General features: G+C 30.6%; 1 protein-coding gene across 1 annotated transcript in view; it reads right to left on the bottom strand.

Moving 5' to 3' along the window:
• Positions 1-20,557, bottom strand: part of LOC142333564 (26S rRNA (cytosine-C(5))-methyltransferase nsun-1-like) — a 45,768-nt gene that overhangs the window by 23,436 nt on the left and 1,775 nt on the right. Inside the window, exons 2-6 of the mRNA XM_075380850.1 lie at positions 11,867-12,013; positions 10,424-10,599; positions 8,774-8,946; positions 4,113-4,286; positions 27-222 (exon numbers count right to left, since the gene is read on the bottom strand). Coding sequence (XP_075236965.1) covers positions 27-222; positions 4,113-4,286; positions 8,774-8,946; positions 10,424-10,599; positions 11,867-12,013 — 866 coding nt within the window. The remainder of the gene's footprint in view (positions 1-26; positions 223-4,112; positions 4,287-8,773; positions 8,947-10,423; positions 10,600-11,866; positions 12,014-20,557) is intronic.

Below are 20,557 nucleotides of genomic sequence, written 5' to 3'. Positions count from 1 at the left end.
AAAATGCTAAAAATAACAAAACAAACCTGAGCTAAATCACGTCGCCTTGTTTTCAATGTATTTGTCCGAACAGTAAGTGGTCGTTGTGTTTCACTCGCTTCAAGAAAATCCATAAGTTCAGTAAGAGGAAACAGTTGTACAAAGAGCTCTATTAAAAATTCATTGTAACTAAAATATAAGCAGAGGTCTTTTTTTAATAACTCAATGTATTCTGTACGACTCCTGTAGGAATAGAAAAAAATTAAATATATGAATTTCAGTATAATATCTGAAATAAATACGGTTTAATACCATGAAATAACAAATGCATGCCACATTGCACAAGGTAAACAAATATGAAAATGAATCATGTTGAAAACTATTCACGTTAAATGCTAAAATCAAAGATAAAAAATTTAATTAAATAAATAATAAAAAAGAATGTGTTAAAATGACACACATATGAGATCTGGTCAGACAATAACCGAACTTTATGTTTTTAATTTTTATTATTAATTTTATGGATTACTGGTCATTGTCTTCTTCAAAGTACTATTCACATACTTTTCCCAGCGGTGTTTCCACTTTGCGAAATAGTCCTAGATAGCTTCATTTGAAGTGGTCTTTAAGGTCCATGACGAATTTACTTTAATGTCATTCAATTTAGTCTCAAAACAGCATCCTTTCATCACTGATTTTAATTTTGGAAATATGAAAAACCCGGAGGTCTGGCAAGTAGGGTGGCCGAGGGAGGACAGTCTTCTGATTTTTGGCACAAAACTGACGAATTGACAAAGTCGAGTGTGTGGGTGCATTGTTGTGGCAAAGGAACCATGAGTTGTCTTGGCACAACTCTGATCTTTTTTTGCAAATTTTTTCACACAGCCATTGTAAAACAGTTTGACAGTTAATCATATATTTGTACACACCAGATTGTTAATTTTCTGAACGTGGGTGTCATCAGTTGAAATCAAAGGCCTTCCTGGTCAAGGGTTATCTTCAATTGACTGACAACCACTTTTAAATCGTAAAAACCATTTGTAACATTGCGTACAACCCATAGCATCATATTTTTAAGCTTTTTTCAAAACATTTGAAACATTTCTATGAAAGTTTTCTGCAATTTCACACAAATTTTTACATTGTATCGTTCCTCCTGAAAATCATACATTACAAAAATTGTTATGAACACGTTGCACTAAAATAGTAATAACACGAAAACTAAATACGATATCAACAATCCAAGAACATGTGGTTATAGGGGAGGTTATGCAGAACACAATGCTGCCAACCACACGCCACTAAATATCTCTGTTGGTGCATAATTAAAAATGTTCAGTTATTTTCTGAAGAGAACTCATATGTTAATAGCATATTAGTAAGTAATTAGTTACTTAATGCTAACCGCTATTATCGGTGCATAAAGTATACTTAAGTTCAAGGCTTGACAAAATAAAACTATCCATAAGATGTCAAAACAAATTGCATCATGCTTTAAATTTTTTTATGCTGCATTTGATGGTATTAAACTTTTATTTTACTTATTAATTTTTCAGATGTTATCACAATGAGAACAAAACAGGTATCGTTTTTTAAACTTTTTGTTGTATCAAATTTTGATAACATACTAAAAAAAAAAAAAAAAAAAACTACAAGACCAACTGTGTTAAAATTTTTGCACCAGCTAGCCCATTCCATTACTTTATCACCTACAAAATTTGGGACTGCACCTTCAACCATTTTTGAGTTATTATTTGATTTATAATATTATCTTTGGAACTATATGATGTACAAACATAAGAAAAGGCTAATCTTAATCGTCATTTTCAACTGATAAATATATTTGATAAAATGAATTGCTAAATTTATACATTTGTTAGGCATTTTTATTTGTAGAGAATTTGATTTAATGAAACAAGTGTAACAAACTTTGTCTCATATTTATACACCGAATAAATATAAAGGTGATGTGGTTTTAGAAATTGCATATCTTAAAAATGGTTGAAAATATTTATAAGATCTGGTAATAGAATTATGTAAGATTATGAACACAATTGTTCAATGGTCTTTTTTTTCTCTTTTTTTTTTATTAAAACTCAAGTATGTAACAGGAAGATAATAACATTTTTTTTGTTCTCAAGATAACATTGGTAAAAAAAAAATTAGTAAAAAATACAACTAAAAATCATCAAATGTCAAAATCTTAAAATGAAAGGCGATGAAATGTTTTCAAAATTTGATGGACAATTTAATTTTACAAACCCTCAAACGAATGTGCATGCTTTCAGCTACTTTACAGTAGAACTAATTATTTTGTATATATACTCAAAGCAATATGACAATATTCCTTATAATACTATTACATCTCTTGTTTCTATAGCAAACTAGCTCAAACAATTTGTACAATTGGTGTGGTGTTAGTTCAACAGTGGCTTCATATTACCGCAAACAAATCATAAACATAAAATTTTTAATTACATTATAAAATAGCTACAACTGATTGAAAGATTGTTATTAAAATAATGAATGCAATAAATAAGTTACTGTATTTCTTCTACTTTAATTAAACAGCTCTGAATTAAAAATTTATATCACTTTGATTTAATAATGTATTTATCAATCAAATTTTATTATTATAAACAAAAATACCATTGTAACTTGATTTGTTGAGCGATATATCACTGCTTGCTGTCTTTTCTAAGGTATGTGAAGTGGCAACTACATTTGCATGTATCAGAAAGATTTTATAATATATTTCACTACAAGGAAATTGAATTTACTATTATTATTTATTATTAATACTTTTTATTACATTTAGCGGAGGAAATAAAAACAGGCAAGAAATAATCAGCTTGCATTACGATGCACAAGTATACTGCCCAGGTCAGGTTAAGTGTCTGCAACAACTGACTGTTTGTCAACGGATTTTTACAAATGAGGTGTCATTTTGTTCAAAATAAATGTTTAATACATTTTATATTAAATAAAAATTTGATCAAACAAATAATTACAATGATATTAAAGATTAAAAAATTAAGATGGCCACCATTTTGAAATTTTATTTTTATTTCATACACCATTTTTATTTTGTAGAATACAACAATAGTCTTAGATTGGCCAAATTTAATTAAAGTAGTTTCTAATTCCTGAGAAATATTCTTTTTATTGAAAATCACAAAATGGCATCCAGAAGGAAAGCAAAACAAAATAGGACTTATGGCAATATGAACTTTTTTGCTTATTTTGGTATTCTGAATCAGTAGCTGAAGTTCAGGGGATACGTCCGGAACACCTGATAAGTGCGTGTAATAATTCATTATCTTATATTTTTTATATTATACAAAATATACTCAACATTGTGGATCTAAAGAAGCATGCGAGTGTTTAGCAGTAAGCATGCATGCTCCGAGCAGCACTCTTTAGCAATTCAACCAAACTGTAAATAAAATTCTTCAAAACAATATCATCTAAACGTAAACAACAATAGTTAAGTATTATTTAATTAATTTTATACTGTAGAATGGCTCATGTATGACATGATGCCGACTCCCTAAAACTGGAATAGAACTGAAGTTCTCTGGTAATCCAGAGATTGTTAATATATCCAGAGATGTTAATATAAACATCCAGGACAAAGTGTGAGGAAGGTGCTAATTTAATTTATAAACCGTAACAGGCTCAACTAAAATTTTTTTTCTATTTTTTCTATTACCTTGATAAAGGTGTTGGACAAGGACCACTCCTGAATCACCTGTCTGTTTAATCAGCAGTCTGTTTACTCTAGGATGAATTGGTTGTCCAGACACTGTTAAACATGTCATCCTTGAATCTGAAACCTCTTGAAAGAAGAAACTTTCATATCTGCAACCCAATCTTTCAGGAGGTTTAAGTAATTACGACTTGGTTAGAAAAGTTTTGATAATTAGAGATAAAGAACTGGATAGACGTAAGTTAATTTCTTTGTAAAAGAACAAACATTGGATTGAACAAGCCTTTGTGGATAACCATTGAAATTCATTTAGATAAATACAATATTGATTATTACAATCAAATAACAGAATGCTAAAATTATTATTTTTATTCAACAAAAAATGTTGTTAACTGTATTTATATGAACTGATTTTTATACTGACTTATTAGGATCACGAAATTTGCTGAAATTTGTTAAAACCATAAGAATATCTCTTATACGTTGTTCAACTTCTGGAATTGGTATCGATTGCTCTATTTCATTTTCAGATGGAAATGTAAAAAAATCTTTACTAACAACATTTGTCTGCAATTCTTCTTCTTCTTTTGCCAATTTCCTTTAAATAAGAAAATTAAATTATAAATAAACAATAATAAATAAATAAAACAACATTATTACAATACATTAACACTTTCACTGTCCACCCTTTCCAATAAAATATGACACCTCTGCTGGCGGTTGCCAATATTTAATTTTTTTATTAACACATTTTACATATTTGATGCGACTTAGATTTATGCTTGCTATAAAAAAAATTGATAGCCATAGTATATGCTGCAACAACAGAATATTGTTATTGGCTGGTCTATATTGTTTCATCAAGTCATAGAATCTTTATTTTTCAACATAGTCACTTGCAATTCAATACATTTAGAACAATCATTTTCCAACTTTTAATACCACCAATATAATAATCTTTCTGTCCAACACTGAAAAATAAGCATTTTCTCAATTCTCACAGACTTCAGTGGCTGTCTCTTGGTTTGACCGCTACATCATTTCAACTGAATCTTCATCCACTGAGCCATTTCTTCACGCATGGGAAGAGGAAATAATTGCTGGGAACATAGGATTTTGCAGTAACAACCAGAGACATGTGCAAGCGCATTACAGTGGTGAAAGAACACTTTTGTTTTGCCCAAATGTGAATATTTAGCTTAAATACCACTCTTAAATTGGTCCATTAGGAAAGCATAATACTTGCTGGTAATAGTCATATCTTTTTCCACTTATCTGTGAACACTACACCACGAAAAAAAAAAAAACTGTAGCCACATCTTTTTCTCAATAGATACAAATTAGTCTAAACACCCTTGAGAAATATTCAGTCAGATGCATTTTCGGTCGATTGTTGACAAATGCAGCACCCATCGAGTGGAGAAGCTTTTTCATATCCAAAACATCGTGTAAACGTAGCAAACACAATCTATAGAAATGTTTGCAACGTCAGCAAGCTCAGTACCTTGAGTTGATGATCACTTAATACAGCATTATAAATCTATGTAACAATTTTGTAGGTTGTAGCAGTTTTCGAGCATCTGAACATTCATCTTGAATGGATGTTCAACCACATTTAAATTCAGCAAGCTGCTTTTTTACCATTGAAAATAAAAAGGAAGAATGTCTTGTACGTCTGCAAGGGTTAAACTTAGAAAAACAAAATACTTCAAACAGCTCAAATTTCAATTTTATCAATTTTTTCAGAAAATGTCAATACTTGTTTGCTTTGCTCCATTGCTACAAACAATCAACTATGTTCAAGTGCTCCAGCATGCCATCTAAAGGATCATACTTGACATACATCATAGTCATTTTTGTCAAACTTGCACCATCTATGCGTCGGAGAACTTTCTGAATGACCCTGCAATACTAAGATCATAATACTGTTGTTCTGTCCATAATTTTTCAAAGATGTATAAATTATATTTTGCCTGAACATAATATAAAAATTTATATATACGCAATCAGGATAATTATTAGGTTATATTGTTAAGCATTCAAACAAATCTAAGTAAAATTTGCATAGATCTGTAGAATTTAGATGAATCAAGCTGTAATTGTTTTATCAATCATCACCTGGTAGGCATTGTGCTTATGGCTCTACACTGTAAAATACATAGTTATTGTGCAGAATAAACAATGGCCTTGAAATAGATCAGATCTTAATGGATATCAAAACCAAAATGAAAATAACAATGGAGAAAATTATCTAATTTTAGGAACACAGAACATGTAGACAATGAATGAGCCAGAGATTTTGAGACTTAGTCTTAGGTAGATATAGTATTACAATTGCAATGGTGCAAGAGGTTAGATGAAAGGGATAAAAAATGATATGTAATGGATACAAGAAAGGTGTGAACTGACATGCTTGAGGTATGTTGAATTAGAAGAAAGGACGGGTTGATGTTGAGGATTTGAAGGGATGACAATCAGGAGATAGAGGACAGAGACATTGGGAGACGTGTTATTAAGTAGGCCACAGTCCTGAATACATTGTACATCATTATGGAAATGAAGGCTTTACTAGTCTGAAAAAAAAATTATGGCTTTTCACCATAACATTAAAAATAACGCTATATTGAAAAACTATATTGATACAGGTGTAAAATTTTAAAATTTATGAGCTTTTGGCAGGATAGGTAAAAAATATTTCTTTAACAAGCAAATTTTAAAACTAGTAATGTTTAAAAATAAATTGTATTATAATCAGGTTCTTTTACGTGAAGAAACACCAGGATAACAATCAGTGTTAATCAACAAGAACAAGGAAACAGATTCATTTTAGCAGCTAACGAAGACTTCAGATAAAATGAATTCCATGAATATTTCTAAAAAGTTTATGAATGTTTTTCTTTAAGTAGGTCTACTAAATTCTTGTAATAAATATAAAACTACTTAATAATAAGATTATTTGCAAAATAATCATCTGACCTTCATGACAGAGTGGTAGAGTCTCACCCTTTCATCTGGATATTCTGGGTATGAATCCTGGTCAGACTTTGCATTTTTCACAAACTACAAAATTAATTACTTAAAAAAAATGATAAGTTTAATTTGGTATATGCGCCTATACCTGAATTTACTGTATATGAAAAAATGTAATCCAGGAACTATGATAAAGTCTCAGATAATCCAGGAACTATGAGGAAGCAATCTCATTTACAAGGTCTGTTCAGAAAATAACCAAAAATGTTTAATTATGCACCAATGGAGATATTTAGTGACAAAAGGTTTGCAGCATTGTGTTCCGCATATCCTCCTCTGTAAACACATGTTCTTGGATTGTTGATATCTCATTTAGTTTTCATGTTATTGTTATTTGACTGCAACAAGTTTAATATGTTCAACGTGGACATCATATTGACGTCATGGGTTTGGTCATGGAGGCTGACATTAATGTTACATCCCTTGCTTATACTTTTTTTTAAGTGGTAGAGGATCAAGCAGCAATAATTTATTCATTACCGCTTCAAGGAAAGCTTGAATTATGTATTCACAGCTTAATTTACCATTCCTTTCTTAAATAATTATTTTATAAATTTTTAAACTTTTTTTTTTCTATACTAATCAAATTTTGTAACTATTTTTGTTACAGTTTTTATTTTATTTTAGTTTTTTTTTTAATTTTTTCAATTATAATTGAATATAAGTTGAATACAGGAATATTGAATATAAGTTCTTCATTGAAAATCAACTTTCAATTAAGAATGTTCTTACTACTAACCACCCCTCCCCACCTCCCCCCCCCCCCACCGCCATGAAAGAAAACTTTATGATGGTTTGCAAAAGTTGCTATTCGTATATTATATATGATTATGAATAATGCATATCTACTCTATAAAACACATAGGCCTAACAAGAAAACAACAATGTTAAAATTTTGGGTCGTGTTATTGAAAAATTAATCTATATTAACCAACAGAAAATAAGGCCAGAACTAGCAGTTTATAGAGGTATTGGCAAGACCCAAATTCATATTCCATGGCAAATGGAAACGAATGAATCTCGTAGAAAACCACGAAGGAAATGTCAAAGTGTGCATTCAAAAGAGAATTCCAATATTATTGTTTGTTGTGTACTTTGCAACCAGCTCTTAATTTGTCTCCTGTTTTGAAATCTATCATAAGTGCATTTAGGCTAGTTTACATTTAGTTTCAATTGTTTATTGTTATTATTTCCAATTTAATATTTTATTATATTTACTACTGTTTATGTTATTCCTATGAACTGTTTTTTCAGTAAAGCATTATGATTGCTTTGATAAAATATTAAGGTATTGTTTGATTATTATAATAAAATTAATTATTATCAATTCTGATATTTGTATTTTTATTTTACATCTTGCCCAGTACAACAATTTATACTATGTTTTGCCTATAAAGTTCACATCTATTATGCTTCTATTACTATAGATTATAGAGTATGAATAAAACTAATGAAAATAGAATAATTATTTTGTTTGCAATATGTTATGTTTTACGGAATAACCCATAACACAAAAATTTATATTTAAATATAAACAAGCCTATATTTTGATAAAGAATATAAATTATTTTGATGCAATAAATATTTAATTATTCACAAATAATGACAGACTATAATGGAAGAACAGATAATATTTAGTCAGAAGACATATTAGGTCTGTATTCTGTAGCAGGCGATGTGTCTGTGGTGTTTTAAATATTTTGTCAGTTTCCAGCCAAAAAGCATTACTAAATTATAAAATCAAATATTGGCATTGATAAAGATCTTAAAGATATGAATTTTAAAAAAAATCAGCCACATTGATTGGTTTCTTGATACCCCACTAGCACTGAACGTGTTAAGTGTTAGTAGCAATTTTTTGATGTTTGAACTTTTGTCTCGATGTCATAGCCATAAACTCAGCTTTCATCTCCCATTATGATTTTAATTAAAAATTATGATCTAATGCATAATTAAAAGTGTTTGATTATTTTCTGAACAGACCTAGTACGATTAAAGTAAAACACTTTAAAATAGTATACTAAGAAGCGTTTTCATTGATTTCAAAATACATACTGTTCAATTTCTTGTTCTTTTTTTAATCTTTTAGCTGCTCTTTCTACTGGTAAAAGATCATCATCTTTACCATCAATTTCCTCATCATTATCATCATCATCATCACTATAATCAGTTGTACCCCCTGACTCTTCCGCATCACTATCATCTTGCAAATCATCAAGCGTGCCAACCTAAAAAAAAAAAAAATATATATTTTTTTTTATTTCACATAAATAAAATTATTAACAATACATTTAAACACATCTTTTAATTCCTGTTCGTGCTAAACTCTTTTCTCTCCTAAAACTTTTACTACATTCTAAATTATTTGTTTAATATACTCTAGTCTTTGTCTTCCTGTATGGTTTTTACCTTCTATACATTTTTCTATTATCAAATTAACTAAATGTGGATCACCAACTGACCTAGTCTATTTCTTTAAAAAATTCTACCAAAAATCTCTCATCCCTCCTATTCACTTAAAGTCTTTTTCATTTTGAATTTCACTGACTAAACTACTTTTAATCTTCTGCAAACATCACTTTTAATTTCCCATTATCTATTTTTACTTCCTTGCACAAAGTAAAGAAAGAACTGTGATCGTGAAAAATTTCTGTCTTCAGATTTTACCTCCTTTTTTCATTTTTATTAATCACCAAATAATCCAATAATAAATACTGAATATTTTACACCGTTAGGTCGAAATTAACATTTAAAACTAGTATACAGGAGTTCACTAAATGGGAATAGTTTAATTATTATTAACTTTTGTTTATACAACACACTAGAAATGTAAAACTTTTGTTAATCAGCAACTCATGAAGATACGAATAATACTGATCTAGTAACACGAGTAATAAAGGGACTTTTACTCTATCCCAATATTTCATGTAAGACTGTTGAATTAATAATTCTATAAAATATTTGATGTTAATAAAAACTAATATTTCAGCAATTGTGTACCTGCCCAGTTTATTAAAGAATTGGAGGATCGTATCTCACTTTCAAATGAAATAAAGTTAAATGAAGTGCTGCAAAAAATGTGTATATGTAATTTAACAGGCATAAAAGGAAGTCATGTGGTATCCACATCAGATTCTTACTATTATGTGAAGCAGAAAACAAATACTACATGTGATAATCGACTTCTTTTTGCAAGAAAGTTCTCCTTAACCATGCTAGTCTGCTTCCAAAATTTAATTATTTTTCCATTACTATTAATTTTATTAGCTAAAAAATTTAATTTCTTAACTACTGGTGTGTACTGTGCTCCATTTATTTAATATTTTATTCTTTATTATTCCCCATTCTGCTGAATTTCATTATCTTTATTTATTTTGAAAACAAATACCTCTTCTTGTGATAAATTTTTATTTTTTTAACTCATCTATGGTTTCTATCATAAGAATGCCATCTGAATCAATCATCATTTCCAGTCTCATAACCGAGAGGTCTCAGATTTGAGCCTATTTTCTTTCTTTCCTGATTACAGTGATATATGCTGCTATAGCTACAATGAGAAAGTATATGATCAATCAAAAAAAAAATCTAAATATTTGTCTTTTTTTATTTGTGCCTTAAGGAGAGGGACATGGAAAAAACAATTTAACAAAAAAATAATTTTCAAAGTAAAAAAAAAGTGACAACCAATATAAACTATTTACAAACCTTTAATTTATCTTCACTTTCTTCTTCATCATCATCATCATCATCGTCGTCAATGTCTTCATAATTATCGTCATCATCCATTTCTGACTCATCACTTTCACTATCATCAAATAACTGTTCCTTTTTACTATTTGTAATAATGAAATTATTTTTGATACCATTAGATTCTTCAGCATCTATAATATTTGACAAAATAAAATTAATATAAAAACTTAATTGTAACACTTTGATTAATGGTTTGCAATAGTAAACCAAGTCTTGAATAATTCAACCATATAGAATAACAAACAGTAGAGTCGAAAAAAATGTACACATTACAACAGAGTAACTAATTTTATTTGTGTATAACAAAAACACTTCACACGTTATTCAATTCTTTCACTAAAAGCATAAATGTAAAAACTACAATTTTAGAGGAAAATAATAGCTAACTGATTAAATTCTGTTAACTTATCAAGCAAGGGTGCAGTAGAATTAAAGATTTGGATAAGATAATCATCTGAGGTGTGTTAAAAACAAAGTTTGGGTAATCAACACTTTATTAATATATTTACAACTCTATATATAACCTTACCCCTTCAAAGAAATCTCAGTTACTAGCAACACAATGCTTTCAACATTTCATCTATTATTGTTAACAGTTCCTGGAATGCAATTTTGGGGACAGCACAGAGCTGCTGTATATATTTTTCTCAATCATGTTTATGATATGGAAGTTATGTCCTTTCAAGGTTATCTTTACTTTGGGAAACAAGAAAAAGTCTGCTGGGACCAAATCTGAAGAGTAGGGGAGGTAACGCATAATGGTTGGTTGTCTTGTGTTTTGCCAGGTAATGGCAAATAAATGACATATGAGCTGGCATGTTAACATGGTATAACTCCAACTCTGGTTTTCTCCTCACCCTCTCAACCTGTATAAAACTCCACAAATGCTTAAAAACTTCCATGTTTTTCTTTATTTACTATATGACCACATTGAATGAATTCATAAAATAACAAGCCTTTCCAATCAAGAAAACTACAGACATCATGTCTCAGTAAAATAAGCTTTTCTTGGTATGGGTGATCTTTTTCTCATCTGTTGTGTCTTGGTTTCTACATTGTAGCCATAATTCCATCTCTTTCTGTAATGTTTTTAAAAGGTTTGCATTGACATTGATAAGGTCAAGAAAATCTTGACTGATATTTACAAAATTCTCTTTTTGATACGTGATCAATATACACGGCATGATTTTTGTTGATATTCTGCCACTTACGTAATAACATTACTGTACTTAACAAACTGATTTACTATAGTGGGTATCATTATCCTCCGAGAAGGCAAAGATGATTAAATATTTTTAAAAAAGGCAACTCAGAATTTTTTTCAAAAAAAAACCATGTAAAGTCCATAAAATTATTGAAAATAACTAATTTCTCATAAAAATAAGAAACTAAACTTACCTTCAATCTTTAATCCTTTTTTAAGTTTAGCATTTTCTTTTTGCTCTTTTAAAAGCTCTTTCTTTTTTTGTTTAGCAATTTCTTTCAGATGTCTTTTCATGGCACGTTGTTTAGCACGATGACCAAGCTTTTTGACACCTTCTTCTTCTACAACAGAAAAAATGAAACAATATAAAAAAAAAAAGCTGATAACTCTTAGTTACCAAGAGTTTTGCCCTTATCAGACTGCTGCTTAAGAGAAGGGTTATTAATAATTAGTAATTCGCTTGAAAATACGTCCAAGATATATATAAATAAATTATGTAAAACGTTTATTCAACTCTCATTAAAATTTTGAGGGTCTTTTTTTATTATCCTTTTTTAAATACAACAAGGGGCGACCGGTAACTGCCTAGAAGACGTAGCCTTGGTTGCACCAGAGTATCATGACATAGACTGCCCATCCACCCTTGCTCCAGTCCACATGGACCTCCCATCATGAGATATGGGTCTAATGAAGACTATTTCAACTGGAACAAAGATTAAGTAGCATCAATTACCCACCCGTACACAGAATTCATTGTACAAAACTGAATAAAAATTAATTAATGCAGTCTGAAGATGTCAAGCCAAATGTTAACTGACAAAAAGTAAAGAAATTAGTGTTATCCTCTTCATTCGTGGATGGAATTGCCCAAACACATAACCAAAGTTACATACTAATGTAATAGAATCACCTAATTAGTACAAGAATGGCTTTCAGTTCAGAAACAACAAAAAAAAAATTTAAAACCCTTTAAAAATCTATCTACCCTTTGCGATAAAGGATCAATGAATTCCTTATTTCCTGACCAATTCTGACCAAAATTATATTTTTCTAAATGGGCATCATTATAATAAATTTAAAAAATTCAGACCATCATATATCTACATTCTTTTCAGAATCCTTTCAATATGTATATTTCCTATATGTAGTATAGCTATATAGCTAGGAAAGTAAAAATGACATATCTAAACAGAAGCGCTCAATTTATGATTGAAATGAACATAGAATTTGAATTTATTACTTGTAGACAAAAAACCTTAATTGCAACATAAACTTCACAGCCCAAAATTATACAGAATAAACCATTTTCATTAAAATTTTTTTAACAATTATCTTTCATTCCTGCCTAACCTTTCATACCTGTTTAACCTTCAGGAATAACTTCTGAGGATGAAGGAGTATGATATGTATGAGTGAAAATGAAGTATAGTCTTGTACAGTTTCAGTTTAACCATTCCTGAGATGTGTGGTTAATTGAAACCCAACCACCAAAGAACACCGGTATCCACGATCTAGTATTCAAATCCATATAAAAATAACTGACTTTACTAGGTCTTGAACGCTGGAACTCTCGACTTCCAAATCAGCTGATTTGGGAAGACATGTTCACCATTAGACCAACCCAGTGGGTTTAACATTTATCTTAACCTCCTGAAAAGGCACTGATATAAGATTTTAAGGTAATATATAATATAATACAAAAAAGGAGGTTATATTGAACTTTATTTTAATTCTTGATAATCATGATGTTCCATAAATTACAAAAAAAATTTTTTTTTTTTTTTTGTCTTCAGTCATTTGACTGGTTTGATGCAGCTCTCCAAGATTCCCTATCTAGTGCTAGTCGTTTCATTTCAGTATACCCTCTACATCCTACATCCCCAACAATTTGTTTTACATACTCCAAACGTGGCCTGCCTACACAATTTTTCCCTTCTACCTGTCCTTCCAATATTAAAGCGACTATTCCAGGATGCCTTAGTATGTGGCCTATAAGTCTGTTTCTTCTTTTAACTATATTTTTCCAAATGCTACTTTCTTCATCTATTTGCCGCAATACCTCTTCATTTGTCACTTTATCCACCCATCTGATTTTTAACATTCTCCTATAGCACCACATTTCAAAAGCTTCCAATCTTTTCTTCTCAGATACTCCGATTGTCCAAGTTTCACTTCCATATAAAGCGACACTCCAAACATACACTTTCAAAAATCTTTTCCTGACATTTAAATTCATTTTTGATGTAAACAAATTATATTTCTTACTGAAGGCTCGTTTAGCTTGTGCTATTCGGCATTTTATATCGCTCCTGCTTCGTCCATCTTTAGTAATTTTACTTCCCAAATAACAAAATTCTTCTACCTCCATAATCTTTTCTCCTCCTATTTACACATTCAGTGGTCCATCTTTGTTATTTCTACTACATTTCATTACTTTTGTTTTGTTCTTGTTTATTTTCATGCAATAGTTTTTGCGTAGGACTTCATCTATGCCGTTCATTGTTTCTTCTAAATCCTTTTTACTCTCGGCTAGAATTACTATATCATCAGCAAATCGTAGCATCTTTATCTTTTCACCTTGTACTGTTACTCCGAATCTAAATTGTTCTTTAACATCATTAACTGCTAGTTCCATGTAAAGATTAAAAAGTAACGGCGATAGGGAACATCCTTGTCGGACTCCCTTTCTTATTAGGGCTTCTTTCTTATGTTCTTCAATTGTTATTGTTGCTGTTTGGTTCCTGTACATGTTAGCAATTGTTCTTCTATCTCTGTATTTGAACCCTAATTTTTTTAAAATGCTGAACATTTTATTCCAGTCTACGTTATCGAAAGCCTTTTCTAGGTCTATAAACGCCAAGTATGTTGGTTTGTTTTTCTTTAATCTTCCTTCTACTATTAATCTGAGGCCTAAAATTGCTTCCCTTGTCCCTATACTTTTCCTGAAACCAAATTGGTCTTCTCCTAACACTTCTTCCACTCTCCTCTCAATTCTTCTGTATAAAATTCTAGTTAAGATTTTTGATGCATGACTAGTTAAACTAATTGTTCTGTATTCTTCACATTTATCTGCCCCTGCTTTCTTTGGTATCATAACTATAACACTTTTTTTGAAGTCTGATGGAAATTCCCCATTTTCATAAATATTACACACCAGTTTGTATAATCTATCAATCGCTTCCTCACCTGCACTGCGCAGTAATTCTACAGGTATTCCGTCTATTCCAGGAGCCTTTCTGCCATTTGAATCTTTTAATGCTCTCTTAAATTCAGATCTCAGTATTGTTTCTCCCATTTCATACTCCTCAACTTCCTCTTCTTCCTCTATAACACCATTTTCTAATTCATTTCCTCCGTATAACTCTTCAATATATTCCACCCATCTATCGACTTTACCTTTCGTATTATATATTGGTGTACCATCTTTGTTTAACACATTATTACATTTTAATTTATGTACCCCAAAATTTTCCTTAACTTTCCTGTATGCTCCGTCTATTTTACCAATGTTCATTTCTCTTTCCACTTCTGAACACTTTTCTTTAATCCACTCTTCTTTCGCCAGTTTGCACTTCCTGTTTATAGCATTTCTTAATTGCCGATAGTTCCTTTTACTTTCTTCATCACTAGCATTCTTATATTTTCTACGTTCATCCATCAGCTGCAATATATCGTCTGAAACCCAAGGTTTTCTACCAGTTCTCTTTATTCCGCCTAAGTTTGCTTCTGCTGATTTAAGAATTTCCTTTTTAACATTCTCCCATTCTTCTTCTACATTTTCTACCTTATCTTTTTTACTCAGACCTCTTGTGATGTCCTCCTCAAAAATCTTCTTTACCTCCTCTTCCTCAAGCTTCTCTAAATTCCACCGATTCATCTGACACCTTTTCTTCAGGTTTTTAAACCCCAATCTACATTTCATTATCACCAAATTATGGTCGCTATCAATGTCTGCTCCAGGGTAAGTTTTGCAGTCAACGAGTTGATTTCTAAATCTTTGCTTAACCATGATATAATCTATCTGATACCTTGCAGTATCGCCTGGCTTTTTCCAAGTGTATATTCTTCTATTATGATTTTTAAATTGGGTGTTGGCAATTACTAAATTATACTTCGTGCAAAACTCTATAAGTCGGTCCCCTCTTTCATTCCTTTTGCCCAGCCCGTATTCACCCACTATATTTCCTTCCTTGCCTTTTCCAATGCTTGCATTCCAATCTCCAACTATTATTAAATTTTCATCTCCTTTTACGTGTTTAATTGCTTCATCAATCTCTTCGTATACACACTCTACCTCATCATCATCATGGGCGCTTGTAGGCATATAAACGTTAACAATCGTTGTCGGTTTAGGTTTTGATTTTATCCTTATTACAATGATTCTATCGCTATGCGTTTTGAAATACTCCACTCTCCTCCCTATCTTCTTGTTCATCACGAAACCTACTCCTGCCTGCCCATTATTTGACGCTGAGTTAATTACTCTAAAATCACCTGACCAAAAAAAAATTAACTACCCAATAATTTATTTTAATAGAAAAATTATAAAAAATACTATCCACTTTTATGTTTGTATTTTTCATCATTAGTATGATGAATAGTTCTAATAAGAACTATTACTGATAAGAGATAAATCAGATGAGGGATAAGTGAATATTTTATTAAAATGGAAAATGCATATTTGATCATTTAGAAAGGTAAAAGACTAATTAAAGAATTATAACTGAATCAGATAATTACTGTAAAAAGATATGTAAAAGCCATGTTGAAAGAGTACTAGTAGGAGTATGGCAAAAATGTTGAAAATGCTCTTGTAGTAGATTCACAGATAACATAACGTTTTAAGAGATGAAACAAAGAATATTCAGCAGACAATTTTAGAAAGTTTGAAAGTATTAAGGTAAGAATGCAGAATGAAAATGAATAACAGGAAAACAAAAATAATCAAGTTAGGAGACAAAGTCTATGAACATCTATGCGAAAGATAAAAAAATTAAATCTTAGCATGTTAACAGAAAATTATTTCACAATTTTTTTTATTTTGCAGAAGAAAAAATGAAATAATAACAAGAACAGGTACGGTTAAGGAAGCATTTAATATAAAGAAATAATTATTTTGAGAAAACAGAGTTAAGCTTCTTATAGACTGGAACAGAATATTCATAGGTATAGCAACACTGAAAAATTCCATACTGCTACTGCAATAAAATCTGCAACTTTACTCAAATCAATCTTATTTTTTTTTGGGATGAAAACACTTTCGCCTTATCATCGCCTGGGTCAAAATAATAGCAAGAAGCTCCTTCTTGGATATTAAAATATTAACACAGTGATATGCTCTCTACTGACATCAGGTATCCGTGAGTAGCTCTGGTATGTTCAATCACAATCGGCACAAGACCACTTCCTCTCGGCAAATCTTTCTGCATGAAGAGTCCCATGGTAATACCATATCTTTCATGTGTCGTTGTTTGTTATCCACTGTAGTGATCCAGTCACCTTGACACCTTCTTCAAAGAGTATTTTAATGGAATTAATAAAATCGGTACTTGTAACTTGAGTGATGAAAGATGGTTGACTACATGCATCTTTAGCAGCGGAATCCATACGTTCATTACCCAGGATTCCCACATGGCTAGCAGAAATTCACCTGTGTGTTGTGACGATTTAATTCAGCAATTGTATTATGTATTTTGGTGACAATAGGATGTCTGTAATAAAAATCCTCTAATGCTTGGAGAGCACTATACAAATTGCTACAAATAATGATGACTACTTACATCAAATAAAAGTTTTGTCACAACTGTGGAAAATGTTGATATTTTAGGTGTTCTTTTAAAGTAATAAACGAAAGTCAGTGTACTATATTAATCTAGAGAGAAGCAAATATGGAGAATTTCATACCTTGATGCCACAACTAACAAAGGATGAAAAGAGTACTTTTATAAGTAACAATGAACAATTGATGAAATTTTAAAATTAACTGGTAACACATTAGGAATTTGTTTTTTTTCTTATATCTTCATAATCGTTGCATAAAGTTTTATGCAAGATATAATTAATCACATTAGATTGATAGTATCTGTACACTTGCATAAAATTTGTTATGCCATCAAAGATACCAACCTACATGAAGAAGAGATGATGGCATCTCAGCCTTTTATTCAAAAGGTCTTGGGTTCGAATTCCAGGCATTTTTCATATGCTACAAAATTTCAATTCCGTATTCCTATACACAAGATTTGAGATTATGTGGTAAATAATTTTAAAAAAAATTCTATCAACTTTTCTACAAGCAGACATTTTAAAATCAAGTTTACATAAGTACTGACATCTGCAGTGAAAAACTTCTAACAACAGCAAAATAAATCTGCAGCAATTTTAATCGTTTTAAATTTGCATTCCCACTGTTGGACAGCTAAGCTAAACAGATCAGAAATATATCCCACTACATACATTGGATAATTTGCAGCAAAATTAAAGCTGCAAATTTTTTTGCTTGTGCTTGTTGCTGTGAATATTCTGCACCAGTCTGTAGAAACCTTTAGATTTAAAGAATCATCAAGTTAAGTGTTGTTAATGGAGAGTAGACCTCAATGGATAACCCACCAGGTTGGTCTAGTGGTGAACATGTCTTCCCAAATAAACTGATTTGGAAGTCCAGAGTTCAAGCGTTCAAGTCCCAGTAAAGGCAGTTACTTTTATACGACTTTGAATACTAGATCGTGGATACCGGTATACTTTGGTGGTTGGGTTTCAATTAACCACACATCTCAGGAATGGTCAAACTGAGACTGTACAAGACTACACTTCATTTACAATCAAATACATAACAATCTCATTTATCCAAGTAATACCTGAACGGTAATTCCTGTTGACTAAACAGAAAAAAAGACCTCAATGGATGTTAAACATGGATATTTAAAGAAACAGTTAAAAAAATAGAAAATTAAAAGAAGCTTAATTAGTATAATAAGAAGCTGGGAAATATCATTACAGAGGTCATTAAAACAGTGCTAGAAGGATCAGTAGAAGATGCCAGAAAATAATAGATTTTTCTAGCAACTACAAAATTCAACTGTGAATAAAGGAGAATGGAGTTGGACATGGGAATAATGTACATTTAAAGTTCTCAATTATGTCTGTCATAATTGGAAAAAAATTTAAAAAAACATTTTTTTGAAGTTATACCTTAAAAACCAAGAGAAAAAAATTGAGTTTTACATCACATCTTGTTCTTTTTTTGTTATTCTTAAAAGTTTAATCTTATTTAAAGAAATATTTTTAATTAATGTAGGAACTGCATGAAATAACACATATAAGTACTACAAGTAACCATCTGGGTTGGAGTAGTGGTAAAACTTGCTATAATAAACCAGCTGATTTCAAAGTCAAGAGTTGTTTGGTTTGAATCTCCTAATAAAGGTCTTTACTCAGATTTGAATACTAAATTGTAGATACTGGTATTCTTTTGTGGTTGGATTTTTCAATTAACCATACATCTCAGGTATTGTTGGCCTGAGTCTATACAAGACTACAACTCATTCAAACATCATTAACAACAGTTGTGCTGTCTACAAGCCCCAAATCCAGGAAGCTGCATGGGATATCTGGAGATTTCCAGACATTCATTCAAGAATAATAATGGTAATATAAGAGGGTGTTTACTTTTATTTTAATTTTATATAACTTCATTTTAATAACATTATTTCAGAAGATACATAATTTTAATTAATGGCAGATTAAAAGAAAAAATTAAAGGAAAAGGTCCACTAACACTACAAACTATTATCAATTAACTTTTCTCTAGCCTTTCAGCTAACGAAAAATTCAGTAATTTTTCATTGCTTTGCGTAAAAACAGCTATAACGATAATTAAGAAGTATGCAAGGTAATTCATACTAGATTTAATGATAGCAATTCTCACCAATTTCAATGAAAGTTTCTTTTCCATACAACTGCTTATGTATGTAACATAATAATGTTGTTAAACCCCAATGGTCGGTGCAAAAACTCAGGATCACTACTGAATGCTAAAAATACCAGGATTTTTTTTGTTGGATTTGTGAATATCAAGGGAACCCATGGTAAAATCTTCATTAGAGAAGTATTACAAAATACACAATTACGAGTGAAATAAAAAACAGATGTGATAAAGTCCATACTAATCATTTAAAATTAAAACATATGAAATAACAGGTGAAAATACTAAATATGAAAAATAATTTACAATTCAGTTATTACAGAAAATTATTTTAGCACACATACGGGCTATCCAGGCAGTAACTTACATTTTGGTATTAAAAAAAAAAAAACAGTAGTTGGAAAAATAATTTATTACATACAATTTGAAAATACATCCTTATGTGCATCCTACTTTTCCTACCAGGTGCCAAATAAATTTGGTTAACTGTCATAACTGTGGATGAATTTTTGTATTCCTTCATCAAAAAATTCTACCACTTAGTTTTTCGGCTACTTAGTACACCTTTTTGGAGCCCCTCTTAAACTAATGGTAACCCAACTTTTTTGTCACAATTTAATGCAAATGGCTACATGAAAACAGAAACTGAAATGAAAGTTCCTGTAATGGTAAAGCACATTATATATGTGCTTTACCATTACAGGACCTTTCATCATTAACGCCATCCTCTTGGAGGGCGTTAATGATAACTGTAATCTGAGATACGAACTAGAACAAACCTCGTTCATTAGTCAAATTTTTATCGGCTTTGCTATTCAGATTATATTGTTACCATAGTAACCGGCAGGGGCGTTAAATGATAACTGTAATCTGAGATACGATAATCCTTAATACTGTAATCTGAGATAATCTGTGAATCCTTTCATCAACTTTTGCCACCAGAACTCTTGGCTTCCCACAT

The sequence above is a fragment of the Lycorma delicatula genome, chromosome 13, assembly GCF_047948215.1.
Source record: "Lycorma delicatula isolate Av1 chromosome 13, ASM4794821v1, whole genome shotgun sequence".
In the NCBI taxonomy this organism is placed as follows: domain Eukaryota; kingdom Metazoa; phylum Arthropoda; class Insecta; order Hemiptera; family Fulgoridae; genus Lycorma; species Lycorma delicatula.
This window is presented reverse-complemented; position numbering and strand designations above follow the sequence as displayed.